This window comes from Macrobrachium rosenbergii, chromosome 9 (assembly GCF_040412425.1).
Source record: "Macrobrachium rosenbergii isolate ZJJX-2024 chromosome 9, ASM4041242v1, whole genome shotgun sequence".
Classification (NCBI taxonomy): Eukaryota; Metazoa; Arthropoda; class Malacostraca; order Decapoda; family Palaemonidae; genus Macrobrachium; species Macrobrachium rosenbergii.
Window position 1 is genome coordinate 20,733,772 of NC_089749.1, and position 20,436 is coordinate 20,754,207.

The window sequence follows — 20,436 nt, forward strand, 5'->3', positions numbered from 1 at the left end:
TGCATCATTCTTGGAAATGTCATTTGACCTTGTGTTTCAGTCTTGCAAACTGTCAGTATAGCACTTGTTTTTAATGACAGGTAAAGGATCAAGTTATTCCAATAACACGCTGTCATTGCTAATAGTTTTACCATGTCAATGAAAACTTAAGCATGGATGGAGATAAGGCCTCTTTTATAAGCCCAGTTTCAATTCTTGGTAATTTTTCCCTTGATTGTCTATCCTGTGTAACCTTGTAACATGAGCTAATTGATGCTTCATCATAAAATATGTATTTTAAGTTATTTGGTTTTTCAGTATGTGTGGATGTTTTATCACAGTCTGAGACATAAGAATTGCAGGAATGCTTTAATTTTCTTCTTGAAGGTATATTTGCTTACTCATAATCTTATAAATCAGGTACTTTATACTTTACATATTGTTGGTAATTCCAATATTGAATTTAGAGTGCTCTGGTTTCCCCTTTTGTAGTGATTAAGCTCTCTGTTCATTGTTCCAAAACTTCTTAAATATACCCTTGGTTCTTTTGCAAATACTGTAGTATTGACACCATACTTTGCCACTTTAGAATTGTTAGTCTTCAATATAAATTAAAAAAATATAATACAATTTCAAAGATAGGATGGTGCAGATATAAATTTCTAGAAATATATATTCTGTAGTTTTTTAAACTGGTTCTGTATGACAGTTTTTTTAGACAGTAGCTGAGCTTAGAGCAAGTATATTTTCATTTTGAGGAAAAGTGAAGGGGGTTGTGCTTGGAGCAATTATATACAGCACTATACATAATGATATGCTGTAATTATGAATGTGTACAAAATGTAGATTTTTATAGTTAAAAGCAATTTTTAAATAAAGTTAATGTAAAATTTCAGTTTTGCTTCTTGTAATTTGATGTTGTTTTTAGAAAAATTTTGGTGGATTTTGCAAAATTAATAAGGCTGTCTTGCATAAAGCTAAATCCATGTAAAGTACTATACAGTAAATCTATGAATGTTGCTAATTCATTGTCTAAGTGATAACGATAAGTGGAATTATATATGAAAAAATACTATACTTCCACCTTGAATTTAAGATAAACCAAGAATTTAACTTTAGACCTGTATGAAGTATAAAACTGCTCTACATCTCTAGACTTAATTCAATCGTTATTAATGCTTTTATGAATTAAATTCAAAGCTTTTGCTCTGGGTACTTAACTTTAAAGTTTTAAAGAATGGCAAATATCACTACAGTACATACGCAGTGAACCAGTGGAAACTAAACTGAGTATAGGAAAGAATCTTGCAAGTTAATTGCCATTTTGAAATGCTAAGGGTTTGGAGAAAAACAGGCTTTACATGCATCCAAATGCTTGATTCATTTTGTTTAGATTGACTTGGGTTAGTGGCAGTCTCGCTGCAGCCTGACCCCCAGGGGTGCAAATTGTGGTCACATTGAACCACGAAAGATCAGTCCAGCGTGTGGCATCGTCCCGCGCTCCCCTGGGGGGGGCACCAGGCTCCCGGGGCTGAAATCTGGCAGAAGTGCAGGCAATGCTCGGCGCACCGTGCATCATGCTGGATGTAAAGCTTTCTGGCGGGCTGCACACGCTTGGAGAAATTCTAATATTGTTCTTGCTCTTCGTGTATAGCGTTGAGTTGATCCATTTATTGAATATTTTGAAATCTAAAGAATATCATATTTTTACCATTCAAGTTGAAGAGGCTTCATAACATTATTAGGATACCTTCCTTTATTTATATACTGTATTTATAAATGTACACAATATATGACCGAATTCATGATTTATGTGTATTTCAGTTGTGCTCTAAAGGTATTCTAATGCACCTCCAGGCGTGTGTGATAGCGCTAGTTTCCTGATGCCACAACCTTGCGAGGGAACCAGTACAGGACGGACATGTATCGTGCTTCATCACCCAAAGGATCATTTGAGGATCATTGTTAAAATGAAGCAGGGTTCATGACCTATCCTGGGTTGGGATATTGCAACACCCTCCTTGGTTACTGGCATCACTGGTTTTTAGAAAGTTTTAAAATGGTCCTCTGTTTTTCTCTCACAGGATCTGTATTACACTCGGAAGAATTTTAAGAGACCAGAGCTCCAGATCTCTCCCCATAGGACTTTTGAAGAAGAAGCATCCATTCTTGATCAGCTGTTTCCAGGTATGGCATACTAATTCAGAAAAGATGCGTTTGAGGTAGAACAGTTCAATTCAGATTGAAAGTGTGGCCAACATTTTGTTTTTTATGTCTAAAGTAAATTAAATACAGTGTATTGATGCTGTATTATTTTGCATTCTTATAATGTTAAAAAAAGAGCTTTGATTTATTTTATTTATTTATATTTTTTTGCAGGTGGCCGCGCCTACTGCATGGGCAGTATGAATCGTGCAGACTGCTGGTACCTGTATACAGTTTCACCTGGACGACCACGTTATCAGCCCAATGCTGCTCGCCACAATCTTCCCCATAACAAGTATGATTATATGGTCATTCATTGAAATTTATTTAAATAGACTTTGAATCACAAGTTTAAACTCATAGGCCTGGCCTAAAGAGTTTGTTCTTAGGCGAGGCAAGGCAAAATTAAAGAAGTTGGACAGCTCTGTGGGAAGAGGCCAGAGAGAACAGATGAAAAGTAAAGTGCAGCTTTATAATATAAACATTACTGGAATCAAGGGAAAAATTTGTTGTGCAAGTTTTTCTGTCTGGAATGGGGACTCTTTTCATTAAAACTCACCTAGTTGATTTGGTAACCATTCCTAAACTGAGAATTTTATTTTCACTAGTACACTATATCTTGTAGAAAAAAAAAAAATTAGAAACTTGTTAGGTGTGTCTGAAATGGATTGCCCAGTAGTATTCATTTTTCCATTATTTTTGGGATAATACATATGTATGGATTTTGCATTTTCATTACTGACACTAATTTGTAAAAAGATTACGGTATATTACTGCCATGTGAACATCAGTATGGCATGTAGATGAGACCCAACGAGAAAAAATTAGTGCAGTTCCTTGTGTTACAATTTCAGTTTAGATTTGGATATTTCATGTCAAAGAGTTTCTGGTACACCAAAGGACAACTTACTATACTGTAGTGAATGAACTCGACAACTGAATTGTGAATCACCAAGGACAATAGATGCACTGGAAGCTTTCTGTGATAGTGGATCAGTGGATTTTTTAGATTACTTTTACAGGAAAGTTTTTACTTTGTGAAGAGTTATTAGATTACTTTTACAGTAAAGTTTTTACTTTGTGATACTCATGAAATTACAACCTGAATTTTAATTTCTAAAATGTATACTGTACTTTTTAAGAATTCTGAAAGTAGAAAACAGTTAACAGCACTGTACTATCATAGCAATCAGTTAGCTTCAGCATATAACTGATAAAATTCAAGAGGGATGTAACTTCGTAAATGGTGTAGTGGATTTTATTTAAATTCTTCAGATAATTACATTTTGGCTGATGAATGTCATGTTATCCACAAATGATAACTTGATGTACAAATAAACAATTGAGAGAAATTTTTTGTGTGAAGAATTTTTGTGCATATTTATCTGAGCATTTGATGATCAACACCTTCCATAAAAACATATTCATTAAAACTCTTAATTTTGGTACATATTGCTAGGAGTTACCAAAGCTGTCAAGAGACTGAGAACCTCCAAGGAAAGTGGGAAGTTTGACATTTTTGTTTGAAATAAGTTTTCTTGGAGACCCAAATAGGCGTGCAGGACCATAGTTGTGAATATGTTTTGGGAAGATACAGCTTTCAAGAGAGAGAAGCCAAGAGGGAATTCTTCTAGAGCAAAGGATTCAAGATGTTAAATACAGCGTTTAAGATGCCAAAGAGAGGTTAACATGTTAGTGGAGAGGTTAACATGTTAGTGGAGAAGCTGAAACATAGTTTTTTTATTATGGTGAGAAGTATATCTGGCTTCAGAGATTAGAAAAAAGCTTAATTTAAACTGGATATGCACACCAGGTTGATAGTGAGGGAAAGAAAAATAAAGAGAAGGCAGTCAATCCCAAGAACAAAAACATGGACACTGAAAAATTAATAAGTCAAAATGGATAAACTATCAGTAAATAGAGAAAAAAATAGAAGTTGGAAATTTAAAAGAAATGTAAAGTGAGATGTTTAGAGAGAGAGAGATGCCTGAAATCAAGGTGAAAAGAGGGCAGTTGAAGAAAAGAAAAGATGATTCAAGTTCTAGCAGAGGACAGGCAGGAAGAGGACAGTAGAGACATATTCAGAGAGAAGAGGCTCGTAGCAAGGGGAGGAATAAGATCAGAATCTCAGCACAGCAGATGGAAGCGAGTAGACATTTGAAATAGCAAAGTGGATGGAAAAATAATAAGGTATAGAAGGAACAAAGTAAAGTACTGCACTGTAGGTAAAAGATGGAAGTGGAGTATCTGCAGCTTTTAGGTCACAGAGATGATAAAACCATTGGAATCTATCTAATATGGCTTAAGTTGGCAGTTTCAGTAACACCATCCTCTGTCTAGTATTAGTAAGGGCCTGATGAGACATTGTGGAAGGAAAATGTTCCAGACTTTTCAGCTCACCACACCTTTGGCATTGTTGTATCTTTAAGGGGATAGTGCGTAGAACTAACTTTGGCTTCAGAGCAGAACTGTGACCTCGTAAGGTTTATGAGGCATGAAGACTATACCCAGTTATAAAGCATACTTTGATATTTAAGCAAGTATAAAGAACTTGGAAGAGTTAATGTACAATATTCATTCTCTACTTGGCAGATTTTGATGACATGTATCTATCTTGATACTTCATGTAGAGTTCTAGATGTTGTAACTACACAGGTTTCTTAATTATTGTAGTTACGAGCTGGTAACGTGCGCTGGAACCCAGAGCTGCTGTCTCCCCTACCCTCCCGATCCCCTGCCTACCCTGCCCTCACCCAGGGCAGACACAGATTTGCAGGAGGATAGTGAATGTCTCCCTTACCCTCCTGTTCCCCTACCTCCCCAGTTTGCCGGGGGTGGGTGGCTGTATCATGTCTCTCCTACTGTCACCCAGGGGAGGACAAACAAAAAAAATCTACTCGGATTTTATTATAGATTTATTCATCCTTCAGTCCTCCTGAGGATTCCAGTGGGCCATTTTAAGATTTTTCTTATTCAACTTTTTTTTTGCATATGAAATACAATGGTTTGTACCATGTGAACTTAAAAAGAATGAAAATGAAATGATGTTTATTGGGTAACAGGTACAAGCCATCTTTCAAGGTAGACCCTCCTATCCCCATCATTTGACTGTAGCACTTTTTACTGTGTAAGCAGAAGAAAGTCACTTGTGATTGAGAGAAAGGACTCCCGCTAATATTCCGTGACTTGTTAGTTACCACTGTTAATGAACGAGTTTGAATTTTGATTGTGTTACCTTATTATGAATAGGAAACATGGTTCTTTATAGATTAGTGTTTTATATTAGAGAAACAGGAGTTCCTTCTAATTGTTTTGATATTAGTTTATGTATGCTCATGTATGTTATGGATTGAAAACTTTGAATTGCCACTAAAACTTAGATATGGTCGCTGTTCTTACATCTTTTATAAAAATGTATGTGAACTCCCATGGGAAAGCAGCATATTTTATAAGTTCTATGTTCATGGAAGCTTGTGTTATTTAATGTTATGAAAAACATTATGTTTGATGTTTATTCTCTCTTTTTTTTTACTAACAGGGTTGGAAAAGCTCGCCGTGAGCCTGATCAAACGCTGGAAGTTTTGATGATGGATCTGGATCAGGAGAAAATGAAATGGTTCTATAAATCTGTCTGTCCTACTGCTGCTGAAGCTACAGTGGTAATGAAATGATTCTTTTCTGTTTTTGTTATTGCCTTAGTTTTGTAAGGAAATTTTTGGTATATGCAATACGATACTTTTTTTTGTCTGCCAGTTTGTACAGTACTCAAGTTCACTGTACTGTATACATTTTTCTGTGGAATAACAAGTAGATTTTCATTTTGATTAATATGTGTTATTTATTTGTGTTTTTGGTTTTATTAACAGAAATCTGGAATAGACCGTCTGATTCCTGGCATGGTAATTGATGATTACCAGTTTGATCCCTGTGGATACTCGATGAATGGACTGATGCGAAGTGTACCGGTAAGTGAAACTTTGTTACTTGTTTTTACAGCATATTTCTTTAATTACTGTATTTAGCGAATGTTGAATGTCTGTCATTTCCTCTTCTCTGGGTAGGTGTGTGGTACAGTAGTTGTAGTTTTGTTTTCAAGTTTATTAAATATTCTCACTGCTTATATAAGTATTTTGCAAGTGAAATGGTGAAAGGTTTGGGCTTAGTAAATCTGCTGTAACATAGAGAAATTGTTAACCCTGTATAATTATAATGTGTTGAATTCATATTTCAAACATTGTGGTATGCTGTGATATGTAGCAGTGAGATAGATCTCTTATAACTTCATTGCTGTCGAATTGTTAACAATAACGACCCAGTAGACCTGTCTGGGAAGGTTTGGTATTAGCTGGATTCCACTTTTAGTGATCTGCACTAGGACCTAGATCTATTGGTTGAGTGATTGTCCTGGTACTGTGACTCAGAAATGCCTATGGTGGAACCATATTTATTTTTGGAGTCCTTCACTGCTTATTCAGTCTTATCATTATACAGTAGAAGTTTACATATCCATTAGAACAAGTAGATGAGTTTTGAAAGACTGAAATATTGTTATGGAAGAATATCAATTTATTATGGATTGTTAAATTTATTTCTTGATATTTGTCTTTATGATAAATTTTTGGAATGGTTCCTTGAGCCATAGCATACCTGGTAAAGAATCTTGTTCTTATGCAACTGGAATAGATTTTCATTGTTCTGCCTACACATTTTCTTTCAGATTAAACCAAGAATGCATTTCAGAGACCATTTCTGTGTGTTTTTGAATATACTGTAAATGCATAGTGAGAGCAAATACAGAAATAAGTTTTATGTAGTATAACAAAAAAAGCAAAAGCACATGGCAATCTTTTTCTAATTGTACTGTAAGAATTTGGAGTTAAAAACTGGAAGAGGGTTAACCACATAAGTGTAATTGGAGGTAGAAAACCATGCCAGTAGACAATGAAAAGGAAATAAATTGGACACTGCTTTGTCACACTTTTTATAACAGTTAAAATTTTCCTACCTCATTTCTCTGTAGGAAGTAGTCTAGTAGAGATGTATGAAAAGTTGACCATTTTAATGCTAGAAATTGTATAAAGTTCGTTTTTGTAGTTTTCATATACAGTACAGTAGACTGCATTTAGATAATCAGTAATTCCCATAGTATAGTAATTGGAAAATTGCCATAATTAGTAGGTTATACTGTATTGTCTTTTTCTCTTACTGTTTTGTGCTAACTTTGTTTTTGTTTATTATACTAGGGATACAGAAAAGGCTATGTGAGTACAGTATTTTATGAGCTGTTTTTGCTTGCATTAATAATGATCGGCAACTGGACGGTATAATTGTGGGTAACCCAATCATGTTTAGAAAAGAAAGCTATTAAAGTACAGTTGGCTCTTAACTTATATGAGGCATGGATTTTGCAATCCTGCATCCATCTAAGAATTCATGTACAGGGTAGATTCAAATCACTTACTTAAATTGGCATACTGTAATACCATAAAATGTATAGGATAATTGTATGTTTATAATGTACAAAATCTTCACATACATCCTCCTGAAATTATGAGATAAAATATAAGCTAATGCACTCTCTCTCTCGTTTAAATTACATAATAGTGCAGTTAAACAAGTAAACCTGGAATTCAGTTTTATCTAATTAAGCCTGGTATTTGCTCTTAAATAAAGGTGACTGATAAAAATTCATTGTCTTTACCACTATCTCTCCATCTCTCTCTTTCTGTTGGATCATAATAGTGAATTTAACTAAGTAAATTTGGCATTTGCTCTTATATAACAGAATATTGTAAGTTGGAAACAGTAACACAATCTTTATGCTTTTATGCATCAAGATAAAATTTTATAATGTATTTTCTTTTGTTTCTGATGTGTTTTGCATTTCGGCACTTTCGCGTTGAGTTTAGAAATGATTAAGTGCCTTTTTTTTTAAACAATACATGTAATTTAGTTGCATGTAAGTTGAGGGCCAACCGTATGCGAGGAGATTATTGATATGCATTCATCCAGGCATATATTGAGGAAGTGTCTTTTGTTTTTACATACAGCAGTTGAGGAAAAATCCAGCATCACAGTGTAACTAAAATGGATGGTATTCCTTATTAGCCAAGCAAAGAGGAAGTATATCTATAGTACAGTAGACAGATCAACTTTTTACTACAATTTTAGTTGTAATGTTGTTGCAGTATTGTAATTTTGTGGAGAATACTGTTTTACATTTCTAATTTTGCTTCCAGGTGATTGTACAGTAATATTAGGTTCAAAATTTTGTAGAAATGGTTAATAAGTAGTACTTTGCAAAATTAAGTAATGTAGATAAATTCAAAGTTCAGTCATATCTAGTAGTTAAGTGAAAGCAATTTTTGTTACCCTGATAGTAGTGTTTTCCAAGGGATCATCCTACAGTTTCAGATAACATCACTGAAAGCAATAGTCTATGATGCTGGTGTGCATGGGTGTGCTGTTTCTCCACACCATAAAGCAAATAGGATAACATCCCAGCATCGTAAACACTGACCTATATCGATGTTGTGAGCATTCTGTTCAAGTAAACTCTACAAGGATCATACAACTCCTGCTGCGTTCCCTTTCAGGGCGGATGAGTTGCATTTGAATGTTGTGATTTTTGTCATCTGCTGCAAGTAAAAAATGAAGTTTAATTTCCCAAAGGTCTGGACAAGTTTTAATCCTCAATACTGAATTTGGAGAAGATTTGACATCTAATAGAGCTGTGCCCTGTACTATAACACTATGAGAAACAAATACTACAGCATAGCCGTGGGGATGTTAATACCCATCTTTTCATGACATTGCATATTGTATGCATTTCAGTGCTGATAGCATGACTTTATTTTTTTTTAAATCTCAAAACAATTGCAGGTATTCATTGATAAGTGCTGCTGTTATAGTTTATTGATAGTTGTATGTTCAGGTCAGATTTACCATATATTGCATTTTGGCTTTTAAGGTATCATCGATCATCTGCAATTGATCATATAATTTTGCCAATTTTATAAATACAGTTGATGCATATACAGTATTGAATTTTTTTAGTGATAAATTTTGGATTTTGAAGTTGCTTGTGAAGTGTAGTGATGTGTTGTATTTGATACTTGGCTACCATGAGTATTTTTGTGTTGTGCCAATGTCTTGCTTCAGTGGTGGCTCATTAAATGCTACACTTCTGTAGTACGTTACTTCAATTTTAGTCAGTTTATTAAAGAATGAGATGTAAAATTGCTTATAGTAAATGTTTATTAAAATGAATGAGGTGGACAGGCATGTTTTTATGTATGTAGTGGCAAAGAAGTTGTTATAAAAAAAATTCAATTCAGTTATTTTCTGGTGTAAGGTAGTTTGGGTGGTATAGCTTGATATACTTAAATGGGGCAGAAATTGGCAACAAGAACTTATTTCTGTATATATAGTACTGTACATGGTATTTAAGCCTTTTTGGAAAGTTCCCTAGTTCTTTGATTTTAGAATCCAGAATTCTGTAAAAGTAATCACATCTTACAGTGATATAAATATATATATATTGTATTTACTACAGTCTGAAGTCATGATATATGTTCAGTATGCATGTGAAGTTTAAAAATTAAAGCAGTATTTTTATTCTTGGCAGGGAGGATATATGACCATTCACATCACACCAGAACCTGAATTCTCCTATGTTTCATTCGAGACTAATGTGCCCCAGAAATCTTACAAGGACCTTATTTCTCGTGTCATTGCTACATTCGGTCCCAAGCAGTTTGTCTTGACTTTCTTCAGCAGTGTGGTAAGTCATGTTGGAATAAAGCCATTGTTTCTTTTACTCCAGCACATAATCATGGTAGATATTTGAAATTTTTTGTCCACCTATTCTTGTAAATAATTTCTGCTGGCTACAAAGCATACTGTTTATTTGGAATATTAAATTTTGAAAGGTTCTGCAATGCAGTAAGAGCTTGTGCCAGCACAAGGCTAGCTTAATCTCAAACAACAACAAACTTTGAGTAAAAGCTGCAAAGGGATATAGGTTTGTTCATGTATAGCTGACATCAATATTAATCCATTTTTAAAATTATAGCGTATGCAGATATAGTCTTCCACATTACATTAAAGATTAATTATTTCTTTGCTTTATGTATTTCAGGAGAAAGGGCCCAACTTTGGCATTGAAGATGGTAATTGCAGTGTCCCACAATACTCTGATTTTGATGTTGAGGACATCCAGATCTGCCGTCTTCAGGGATATGACCTGACTTATGCTCTTTACAACCGATTCCCAAGTTAGGGAATCGTCCTACAAGGTGGGCAGATTGAGACCCTCTCGACGTTCAACAGGATTTCAAACAGAGGCTGCATAGCTGCTCACCTCTTTCGGAAATTTAAGTCTAATATAAATGAATTAAGCTTAAATTCAACTGGCCAGAATGTGGAAATCAGACAAGACTTACACCAATATGTTAAGTCGTCAAGGGGATGCCAACTGCTCCAATTCATGTTTCACATTTTCTTTCTTAGGGTAGTTTTTCCTCTTGTCATTAGAATAGGAGTAACACAGGAACTAGTGGGATATCCTGACCAACATCTTGTCATCAGCTTTTCCATGTTCAGGTGTTTAATCTGTGTTGTTGTTTCCTGGAAATTTCCTTTTGCCAGGTGTCAATATGTTCTTGTTTGTTTAAATTGTGACTATCGTCATACCTGTGCATTCTCAGAGCCAAGGGCATCCTGCCATCCGAGTCGAGTGTTCCTCTGGTGGCGGGATGCGTATTCCTGAGATGGCCCTACGGGAAACATGATGTGATTGGAAAAATCTAAAGCATATGGTGAGCTAGCCACTCGTTAGCAAGCCGGGTATTCGATCCCTTCAGGAGTACATGGGCAGTAACCAGTGTCAGTGCTATGGATGCATGACACAGTGAAGTAGATCCATGTAAATGCACAAGTGCCATTGCATCTGCAGGTTAAAGCGAAAGCTGAAAATGAGATCTTTGCCTTGGTGGAGAAGCAGAGGTAGTAATTATGGCACGACTTTAGGAAAGTCAACAAAGAATCGAATAGATGTAGTATGAGATCTGCAGAAGTTGTTTTTAAGATCTCATTAATACTCCTTTTAAATATGTGTAGTTATGTGATAACAATATTATGAATTAAAGACCATAATCCTCTCATGTTACACATTCCTTTATTGAAATAACAGGAAAGTAATAAGAGTTTTTGTCTTTCTAAAATTAAAATCCAGCTAGAATTTTGACCAAGAATTAAGCTGAACCTTGGTATTCCATAGATAATAGATGAGCAGCTGTAAAGCTGGAATAAAAGCATCATTGGGAGGATGTATTTTCTTTTACAAAGAGGTGAATAAATCCTTTTGGTATTGATTTATTTCAACATCACAGTTGAATATTCTTTCTATAACTAAGATTCAGTTTAATTTAAGGTTGGTAAACATTTAAAAAGATTTCAGTTTTATAGAGATAAAAAAATCTTTATTGTTCTTCTGTTAGTGCAACAAAGAAATACATTTGATATTCACAGTTTTGTCCAAACAAGAGTACCATACAAAAAGTGGAAAGAAGAAAGTTACAGAAAATGTTTGTTTTATCTTTGTCAGGATTTTCCTCTGAGTGTCCCCTTGGGTATGATTCTCTCTTTGTTCCCTGTCACTTTTGATTTCAAGGAATATGAGGAACTCTGCCAATTGTTTTCCTATGTATTGTTTACTATAATATTATAGAATACTTTTTCAAATTTTTTTTTTTATTTTTTTCATTTATTATCTATGACATGTAGTATTAAAAATTTCTTATGGCCACTTGGCAAACTATAGTTATCTCTTTTTTTATGCTGATAATTTATTCTTTAAACTAACCTTCCATTATTTTATTCAAATTTGTATTAATTTATATTTATCATAAAGCATGTTAATCTTTTGCCTGACAGCCAAGGTATCTAATTATACCCCTCTCCTAATACATAAAGAATTTTTAAATACATAAGAGAGAGGAAATGGTTATTGGCTTTTTTATTTACATAGTACAGAAGACATCCATGCAGACTGTAGATTTGTTTACGTATAAGCTCAAGAGAAATCGTGTAATTTGCAAATATATTTTAAGCGAAAAAAAATCATAAGAAACCTTGTCTCGCATGAACAATGCCTTCAAAACTGGAACAGAATTTGCTGTACTGTAACTCACCACCAATAGAAATTCACCCTCTTAATAGAGAAATTAGTTTTGGGTGATAAGGTTGTAATGCAGACATGATATATATTTGGTATAAATGCCATAGAAAATAGGGTATGCTGGGAATCTTGCGCATTAATAATTTCTGCTGGTACAACAGCAGTACAGTAATTAAATTTTGAATTTATTTTTACATATTAACAGTTGTATAGGTGTTACAATAATGAATTCTGAAGTGCATTTTTAAATAAGTTCCTCCATTGTCTTCGTATGTGTTGAGTGTTCTGATAATGTTCATTGTTATTTTGTGTTCATGAATATGAATATGTCTTGTTATTTTAAGAATCAGTATATAAAAAAAATATTACTATAATGGATGTTTATTAGTACTTTAATAAAGCAATCATTGCAGTACAGTATTTGTTAGTAATTAAATTCAGATTTTCATTTGCTATAATGTTCTGATGACTTTGTAGTCAAAAGAGACATCGATTTCATCGTCTAGTACCCAACATTTGGTTACTTTGAATTTTTGTAATGTCTCTTCAGTAAGTTGGCTAATATGTTAAGGAATGCAATTTGCTGATTATTTTAATACTGTATTGCAGACTCGTACTGAATGTGGTGAACTGAATTATGTACACTTATATTCATAAGTATCAATGCCAGAAGTGGACAGTAGTACCAAAATTTATTAAAAACTGGATGTATTGTCTTAAACCTCTTGAGTTGCTGCACAATGATTTTTCAAGCTTTTGAATTTGGAATGCAGTGTTTATTAATGTTATGAGTGCTGTATAAAACTGAAATTTGATGAATGCTGTAAACTACTGTAGCACTGAAATTTGATTTATCATCATAACCTCAGTAATTTGAGGTTTGCAACTGTGAAAAGAGCAATTAGGTGTGTAAATGATTATAATACGGCTACATTAATTTTAAAGAATAAATATTTGCAATTAATTAAGAGTATAAAGTTAGGGATGGATTGGAGATATGGATCTAATCGGTAACTTGGGTAATCTCTGAAAAGATTTTTATTTCACAAACAATGTCTAAAGTAAATTGCCATAAAATACTTAAATCATGTTCATTACTGTAATGTGATAGTGAAAAAATATTGCAATTCTTTTGAATTTTAGTAATTTGCTAATATTTTGATTGAATTTTTGGCAGTTTATTATGGTTTCTAGATAACTGTATTGTAAATTTATGTATGTCACTGACAGTTGAGCTTTGATAGACGATATTTGAAATAAAATTCTCTCTCAGCATGTTCAGATAATATCTGATCTGTTGCTGTTTGTATGTACCATACTAACATTAATTATTATCAGTAACAAGTACTTCAGAGGAAAATTGTCTTTAAGTCTGCAGTTCAATAAAGTCATTATAACAAGTTTATCATTTTATTTTTCCCGCGGTGTATAATCCTGCAGTTAAACAGATTTAACTGAATGGGGAATCACCCTTACTGTCCCACCATTGGTTGGAGTGGAAGGTAAAACTGCAGTGGCAAGGTGAATTGTAATCATATGGCAAGGTCCAATTTTGAGCACTCAGATAAAGATTGGACTCCTCTTAGAGGGGTTAGTGCACGTCATGCAGTGCACTGAAGACATTACGAAAGGCTATTTATGGCATCCCTTAAGTATACCCATTTTTAGCCTTTTATTTTACATCTGTTCCTGCATCCTTCTGTCATGGTGTCCAATTTTTACATACATTCCTGCTTCCAGTTTGCTGCCCTATCTCTAACCATTATTTCTCCCAGTTCGCCTTTAGAACTTTGTACTCATATCGTTTGTTACCTCAATGTTTAGGTTATCCAAATGTCCAGCTACCCCAACTACATCCTTAGTTTCCCCTGCCAAGATGTGATCCTTGGGCACCCTACCTTTGATGTCAAGTTGACCCAGACCCAAATATGGTACCCCATTTGCGTTAAAATGTAACCAAGCCATAATAAGCAATGAAATCTTTATAACAACACCTCCATCAGGTATACTGTACTTCAGGTAAACTGTACTTAAGTCAACATCACAAGAAATAGACAGGGTATATCTTTTGCCTGTAAAATACTCGACGTCTCTAACAGGGGAACTGCTATGTATACATCCATACAACCATGATAAGGCCTCAGCACTACCACTAAGACGAGAAAGTCATAGAAAATCACGCCGGACATCCTCTGCCACATACCCCAAATATTTAAGAAAAAATCACTGCATAACCTACCTCCTCCTTAGAAATAAACTACATCTAGACCCTCCTTGAAAGACCCTGAAGAGATGGAGCACTGTACGGTATTATAGTTGCCAAATGGGAGGATGCCACGCGCTTAAAGTGGTATAATAACCACCAGCATCTCCAAATGACTACCACGTCTACTACAGAATTGGGCATCCTACAATCATTATTAGACAGCACACCAAAAAGTCTTGATTGACATGTGTGTTATGGATTGCCATAGAGCAAGAAGCTGTGCCAACACAAGGCTGGCTTAATTTAAGATGAAATGTGTCGATAAAGGCAGCAGAAATCTTTGACACTATCCGACTGCTGCCGATTCCATATGATTCAAGAGCTTCATCCTATGACGAATATTAAAGAAAACTTAATGGCCTTTAACCCACAGGGTATTCCCCCTTAAACAAGTGGCACCACCCTCACCGCCAAATGATAACGCAGTGAGGATAACCATAAAACAAAATCTCCCCTTCCACTTACGTGTGTAGGAGGATGCAAAGCCGTGGCTATGTGAAGGAGGATGCCAAGCTGCGGCTACAGTCTCCAAATTTATTTGATCACGAGAAGTTTAGCAAAAAGATATAAAAACAGGATATGCTGTTATTTTGGTCAACACCCTTTTATTACTGCGAGTTAACACTTACTGGTCACAACCATATAAATAAATGTTAGTAAGAAGCAATACATTTGTCATACATGAACTATCCAAGTAAAATGTATGAATCACTCCATGTAGACGAGGAATAATAAATGGACGTAAACGAATTGGTAATCTCCTTGAGGATAATAAAAATTATAATAATACTGTTAGGAAACTGCAAAACTCTTCCAAGACAGGAATCGAACCCCTAAAAGGACAATTCTCTCCAAAAGCTATTCCCTCTCTCTCCCAAAACCTAATAATTTGTGGCCAGTCACGGAGCCCACTTTAAGGAATACTGTAATTTCCTATTTCCTAAAGATCCACACAACCGTTGTAATCCTGCTAACAAAGACAACAAAAATATAACCTGACGGAGTTAATAACAGTTACTAATCTTGAATGCAGAATAGATCTCGAAACGCTACCTATCCATAACATTAATTCATAAAGCGCAAAAGCATACCTGACACAGACAATAATACCAGAACACCTACCCGGTGTAAGATTAATGACATTGCCAGGCGCACTTCAAGTGGCTCCTATTGGGGAGGTCCATGATGTGACTGCAACCTAGACCGGGTGACAAAAGATACTGAAGGAAGTGACACTTAAAATTGCAATATAATTTGGTGTGATTTTCCTATAAAGCATAATTAAAAGGCTTTAAAACAAAGCATAAATAAAAATAGTTGAATATTGCATGAAAGCTTTGTGGTTGATGTATTTTAGTAATAAGCTTGTCCAAAAAATAAGAACAAATCGAGAAGTTCACTGTTCAAGAGGTCACTTTGTTTTAAAAATACTTGTCTGGCATTTGTGACATATGAAAAGTTTCCAGGAAATACAATAGAAGAGCAGATGAATCAATAATGTAACAGCTCCCTATCGCTATATTTTCATCGTTACTCACGATTTCGTTCCCGTTAGATGACAAGCTTCTTAGCTTACACTTTTAGACCTAGATTTTCATTAATTATATCTTATTTCTCCCACAGTTTCTATGTCTCTGGTAGTTAGCTGAAGCCACTGGGAAAGTTCAAAATGAAACGATGGAGTGCCAAATACTTTCGAGGATTTTTAACACATCTTCGGGGCACAACGGTATACAGAGCATAAAACGAGTGAGCAAGAAAGCTCTCATGAGAGCAAAGTGAAGAAAACAAATTTTAAAATATATATAATTACACGAAAGTGCCTGGCACTCTGTCGTTTCATTTTAAACTTTCCCAGTGGCTTTAGCTAATAAACAAAGTCACATGCTTATTACTCGTATGATGTCTTAAGTGTCCCTGGTAGTCACGATCGAGGTCTTATGGCTTTGCAACGGCGCCTCGCTTACGAGACCAAAACAAAGTGCAATTCTGCAAACGTTTCAAAGTCCTCCTACGGTAAGTTGCACCCTGGAACTGATAATCTATGGTAATTTTGTGACTAGTTTCTTGCTAAGAACGAAGCTTATATATTTCACAGTGCTTCTCTGGTGGTTTGTGTTAGCACTGATTATGACCATCGCTGGTCAGGCAAATCATTTTTGTGTAGCCTAACCCGACCGTAGCCAAGGACTTCCCTAACAACAATGCTATAATGATTAATAGAAGGGTATTTCGGTAAAACTTTACTTTAATTGCGCGGCCTGACTCCAGCCAGTCGCCTACCGGGCTAGGTTACTGCCTTTTTGGAGGGTATAGGGGGCGAAGCCCCCTGGCCAGGTCAGGGCACGTCGCCCAAAGTTAGGTAAGATCTGGTTAGGGTGTTATTACAGTTTCGGTCGAATTCGGATATGTATTATTTTTTTACTTATTCATTTTTGAGATGATTCATAAGAAAAACTTACTTGAATCTTGCACAAATTAATGGTTATGGAGATATTTGCCGATGAATACTGTTCCTTATTGTTATCCCATCAAAGTACAAGTTACAAGGTAAGGCAATACCTCCCCCCCCCACCATAGCTGACACGGCAAAATTGTAACCAGTCAACACCCTAGGTTACATGGTGTTATTTTTAGGTAAATCACAGTTTCGGTGTTGACTGGTTACAATTTTGTATGTTTTTGGAGGGAATGAGTGTTGTCTTACCTTGTAACATACTTTGATGGGATAACAATAGAGAACAATATTCATCCTTAAATATCTCCGTAACCATTAATTTGTGCGAGATTCAGTAAGTTTTTACGTATGAATCATCTCAAATGAATGATAAGTAAAATAATACATATCTGATTTGACTGAGGCACTGTAAATAATACCCTGGTTAAAAGTCCAAGACCTGGCATTATGGGAAAGGTTAGAGTCCATTTTATGTATAACGAGCCTGTCCTGAAAATTACGATGACGGGCAGAAATCAGGCCGTGCAACTAAAGTAAAGCTTGCCAGTATTTCTAAAAAGAACTCACACGGACATATTACGCTTTGGAAATGTATTTTTCTATACTATTAGTGTTGCTGATGAAGAAGATGGTGTTGTTTAGGCCTATTGTTGGTCAATTATTACTAAACCTCATATCTACCCAACATGGTTGAGGACCCTAATTCAGGTTTTGGAAACTGGAAAAAGACTGGATCGCCATTTTGTTGTTATGGAACCATTCCGCACATGCACAAGTCATCATCAGAGCCATATGTTTTAAGAAGGGTTAGGTGAAACCTCCATATCATGAAAGGAACTATGCTAACCCTAACGTGCCTAACCTAACCTATCATCCTCCGAACCCAAGGCGATGGAAACTCCACTTCTTGCAAAAGCTCCCCTATTACACTGTATAACAATAGCATTCCAGGATGGCCAACATACAACTTCTGGAGGTTAACTACAGATTAATTACAGTCAATCATTAAAAATAGCAATTCTTAATAAGCAAACCAAAATACTATATATAGGAAAAATCCATTTCCCAAAGTAATGCCAAATGCAGAGCTCTTGCTTAGTTCTGCCTAATTTAAGATCTATGAGTATTAACAACGTAAATCTCAACACTAAGAAGAATGATGAGATTGGCGAGTTCGAGCTACTCTCAAAATTCCTTTCCTTTCAGTGGTATACTGACTAAACACTAAAAATTGGCTATTTTGGCATATTTAAGACCACTTTAAAAAACAGATCAGGGCATTTCAACATGGCTGATGTTGGACCACCTAACCTGACAACTGTAAAACACCTGAACAAGATGTTGTATTCTAGGCTGATGCATAGGCCTAGGCACTGAGATGCTGCATTGGAATGATATTTGTTCAAATATTTATGCACTAGGCTATTACCAGTAAATAGAACCAGTAATTAGAGTAAAGATACTGAGTTTTGGAGTTTACAGGTAGGGGATGTTGTCCCAAGTTGGTTAGGTGGGATGTATTCTATTACAGTAAAGTATCATTTCTATTTAGTAGTACAATAATTTTTTTCATTATAATTTATGACCACACATAAACCATACATATTTCAGCTGCTTTTGTGTTATTTGGATATCGACCATTCCTGAAAACAAGCATTTCACTTGTCATCAGCTTTCTTACCCAAAATTCAGTTTCTCAGTGACCTCCCTCCCATAACTGTGATTTTGGGCTAGAAAAAAAAAAAAAAAAATGTTTTCACCTGCAAGACCATCTCAGGAGGAGCTTGCCCTGAGGATTTGTGTTCAGTGAGGTGAAAAGTGCGAGCAAGTGTAAAAGTTCAAGAAACTGGAAGGATAAGTAAGAAGAGCTGAAGAGAGTGGATGATGAATATCAGGATTTAAGTCATGCCATAAGTGATCTTAAAGTGATGTTTTGGCAAAATTTAATTGATTATACGACTGTATTAAGTAAATTAAATTTTAATATATTTATTTATCGTTGTAATCTGTTGGTGAAATTAAAATTTATCTTACTATAGCACTGTATTAAGAAAATTGAAATTAAGAAAATTGAAATTTAATTTATCATACTACTGTATTAAGGAAATTGAAATTATTTTTTTATCATTGTACTTTATTAAGGAAATTAAAATTTAATTTATCGTACTACAGTACAATAAACTCCCTGTATTCGTTCTCAGGGTTGTGACTCACGCATTTGCAGGTTTCTCTGGTGAACATATCACAACCATCATTCACGGAAAAATTAGCCCATCGCGGTATTTTTTTCGCACAATATTCACTAATTACTGTATTTTCACATATTTTCATGAATAAATGCCACTTTTGTGATAAAACTATTAAAAACACTCAGGTATAAGCATTTTTAAGAGGTTTTCTTGGTTTGGGCTATCAAAAATGGGCAGTTCTAAGTGTTTTAAGATGGGTTTTAAGCATCTCATGATTTGACCTATTTGAGGGTGTGTGGACGATCCCCAGCCGAACACGGGGTTCACTGTACTGTGTTAAGAAAACTGGAAATTTAATTTATCATACTACTGTATTAAGAAATTTATAATTTAATTTTATCATACCTTTGTATTAAGAAATTGAAATTTAATTTATCATACTACTGTATTAAAGAAATTAAAATTTAATATATTACTGTAGTGAAGCATTAGCATACACTGTAGTGTTTTTGAGGTCTTAGGATTATCAAAATTTTTGTCCAGTTCTTAGCATTTATGCCAAAGTTGATCATCTGTTAAGCATATTGGAGGTTTTCTGACACAATATTGTAGTGTACAATTTTCAAAGCAAAATAGTGCATTTTGAGAATGACAACATAACTTGCAATGTAGCCTACCATTTCCATGTGAGAGTATGCATGGTGTGAAAAGATATGGGAAGGCAGTGTGATGGGGAGAGAGAAGGTGGGTTTCATATTCATAAGTGATCCCTTGATTCCCTTTCTCTGCCAAAGTAACCAGGTTTGCTGAACAGTAGCACTTAATATGTAGTGTATGCCTCAACTGTTGACTTTCACAGGTTCAAGAGGTCCTTTATTCTTCACACTGTTGGACTGTGGAACAGTCTCCTGAGGAATGTCATGCACTGGAACTTCAAAAAATTCAAACATAGATGCACTGCATTACTACCCTATTTCAATTCTTGTATTATAATAATTTACATTTTCTATTTATTTATTTATTAATTTAAGTTGTTTTCTCTTTTAATAAGTGGTCTCTTTTATTTCACATTGCCTTCTGTTACTTCTTTCTAGGTAACTTTTATATTCTTGGAAGCTTGAATTTCAAGTCAGTGGCCCTTTGTATTTGTTCCCATATG

General features: G+C 34.9%; 2 protein-coding genes across 4 annotated transcripts in view; one reads left to right on the forward strand and one right to left on the reverse strand.

Annotated features, from left to right (window-relative positions):
• SamDC (S-adenosylmethionine decarboxylase) overlaps positions 1-13,764 on the forward strand; it is a 48,467-nt gene extending 34,703 nt beyond the window's left edge. For both annotated transcript variants that reach the window (XM_067108501.1, XM_067108502.1), the window contains exons 4-9: positions 2,064-2,166; positions 2,359-2,479; positions 5,723-5,843; positions 6,051-6,149; positions 9,812-9,967; positions 10,325-13,764. In XM_067108501.1, the coding sequence (XP_066964602.1) occupies positions 2,064-2,166; positions 2,359-2,479; positions 5,723-5,843; positions 6,051-6,149; positions 9,812-9,967; positions 10,325-10,465 (741 nt within the window). In that variant the 3' untranslated portion in view covers positions 10,466-13,764. The remainder of the gene's footprint in view (positions 1-2,063; positions 2,167-2,358; positions 2,480-5,722; positions 5,844-6,050; positions 6,150-9,811; positions 9,968-10,324) is intronic.
• Positions 1-20,436, reverse strand: part of Uck (Uridine-cytidine kinase) — a 202,979-nt gene that overhangs the window by 133,181 nt on the left and 49,362 nt on the right. The window lies entirely within an intron of this gene.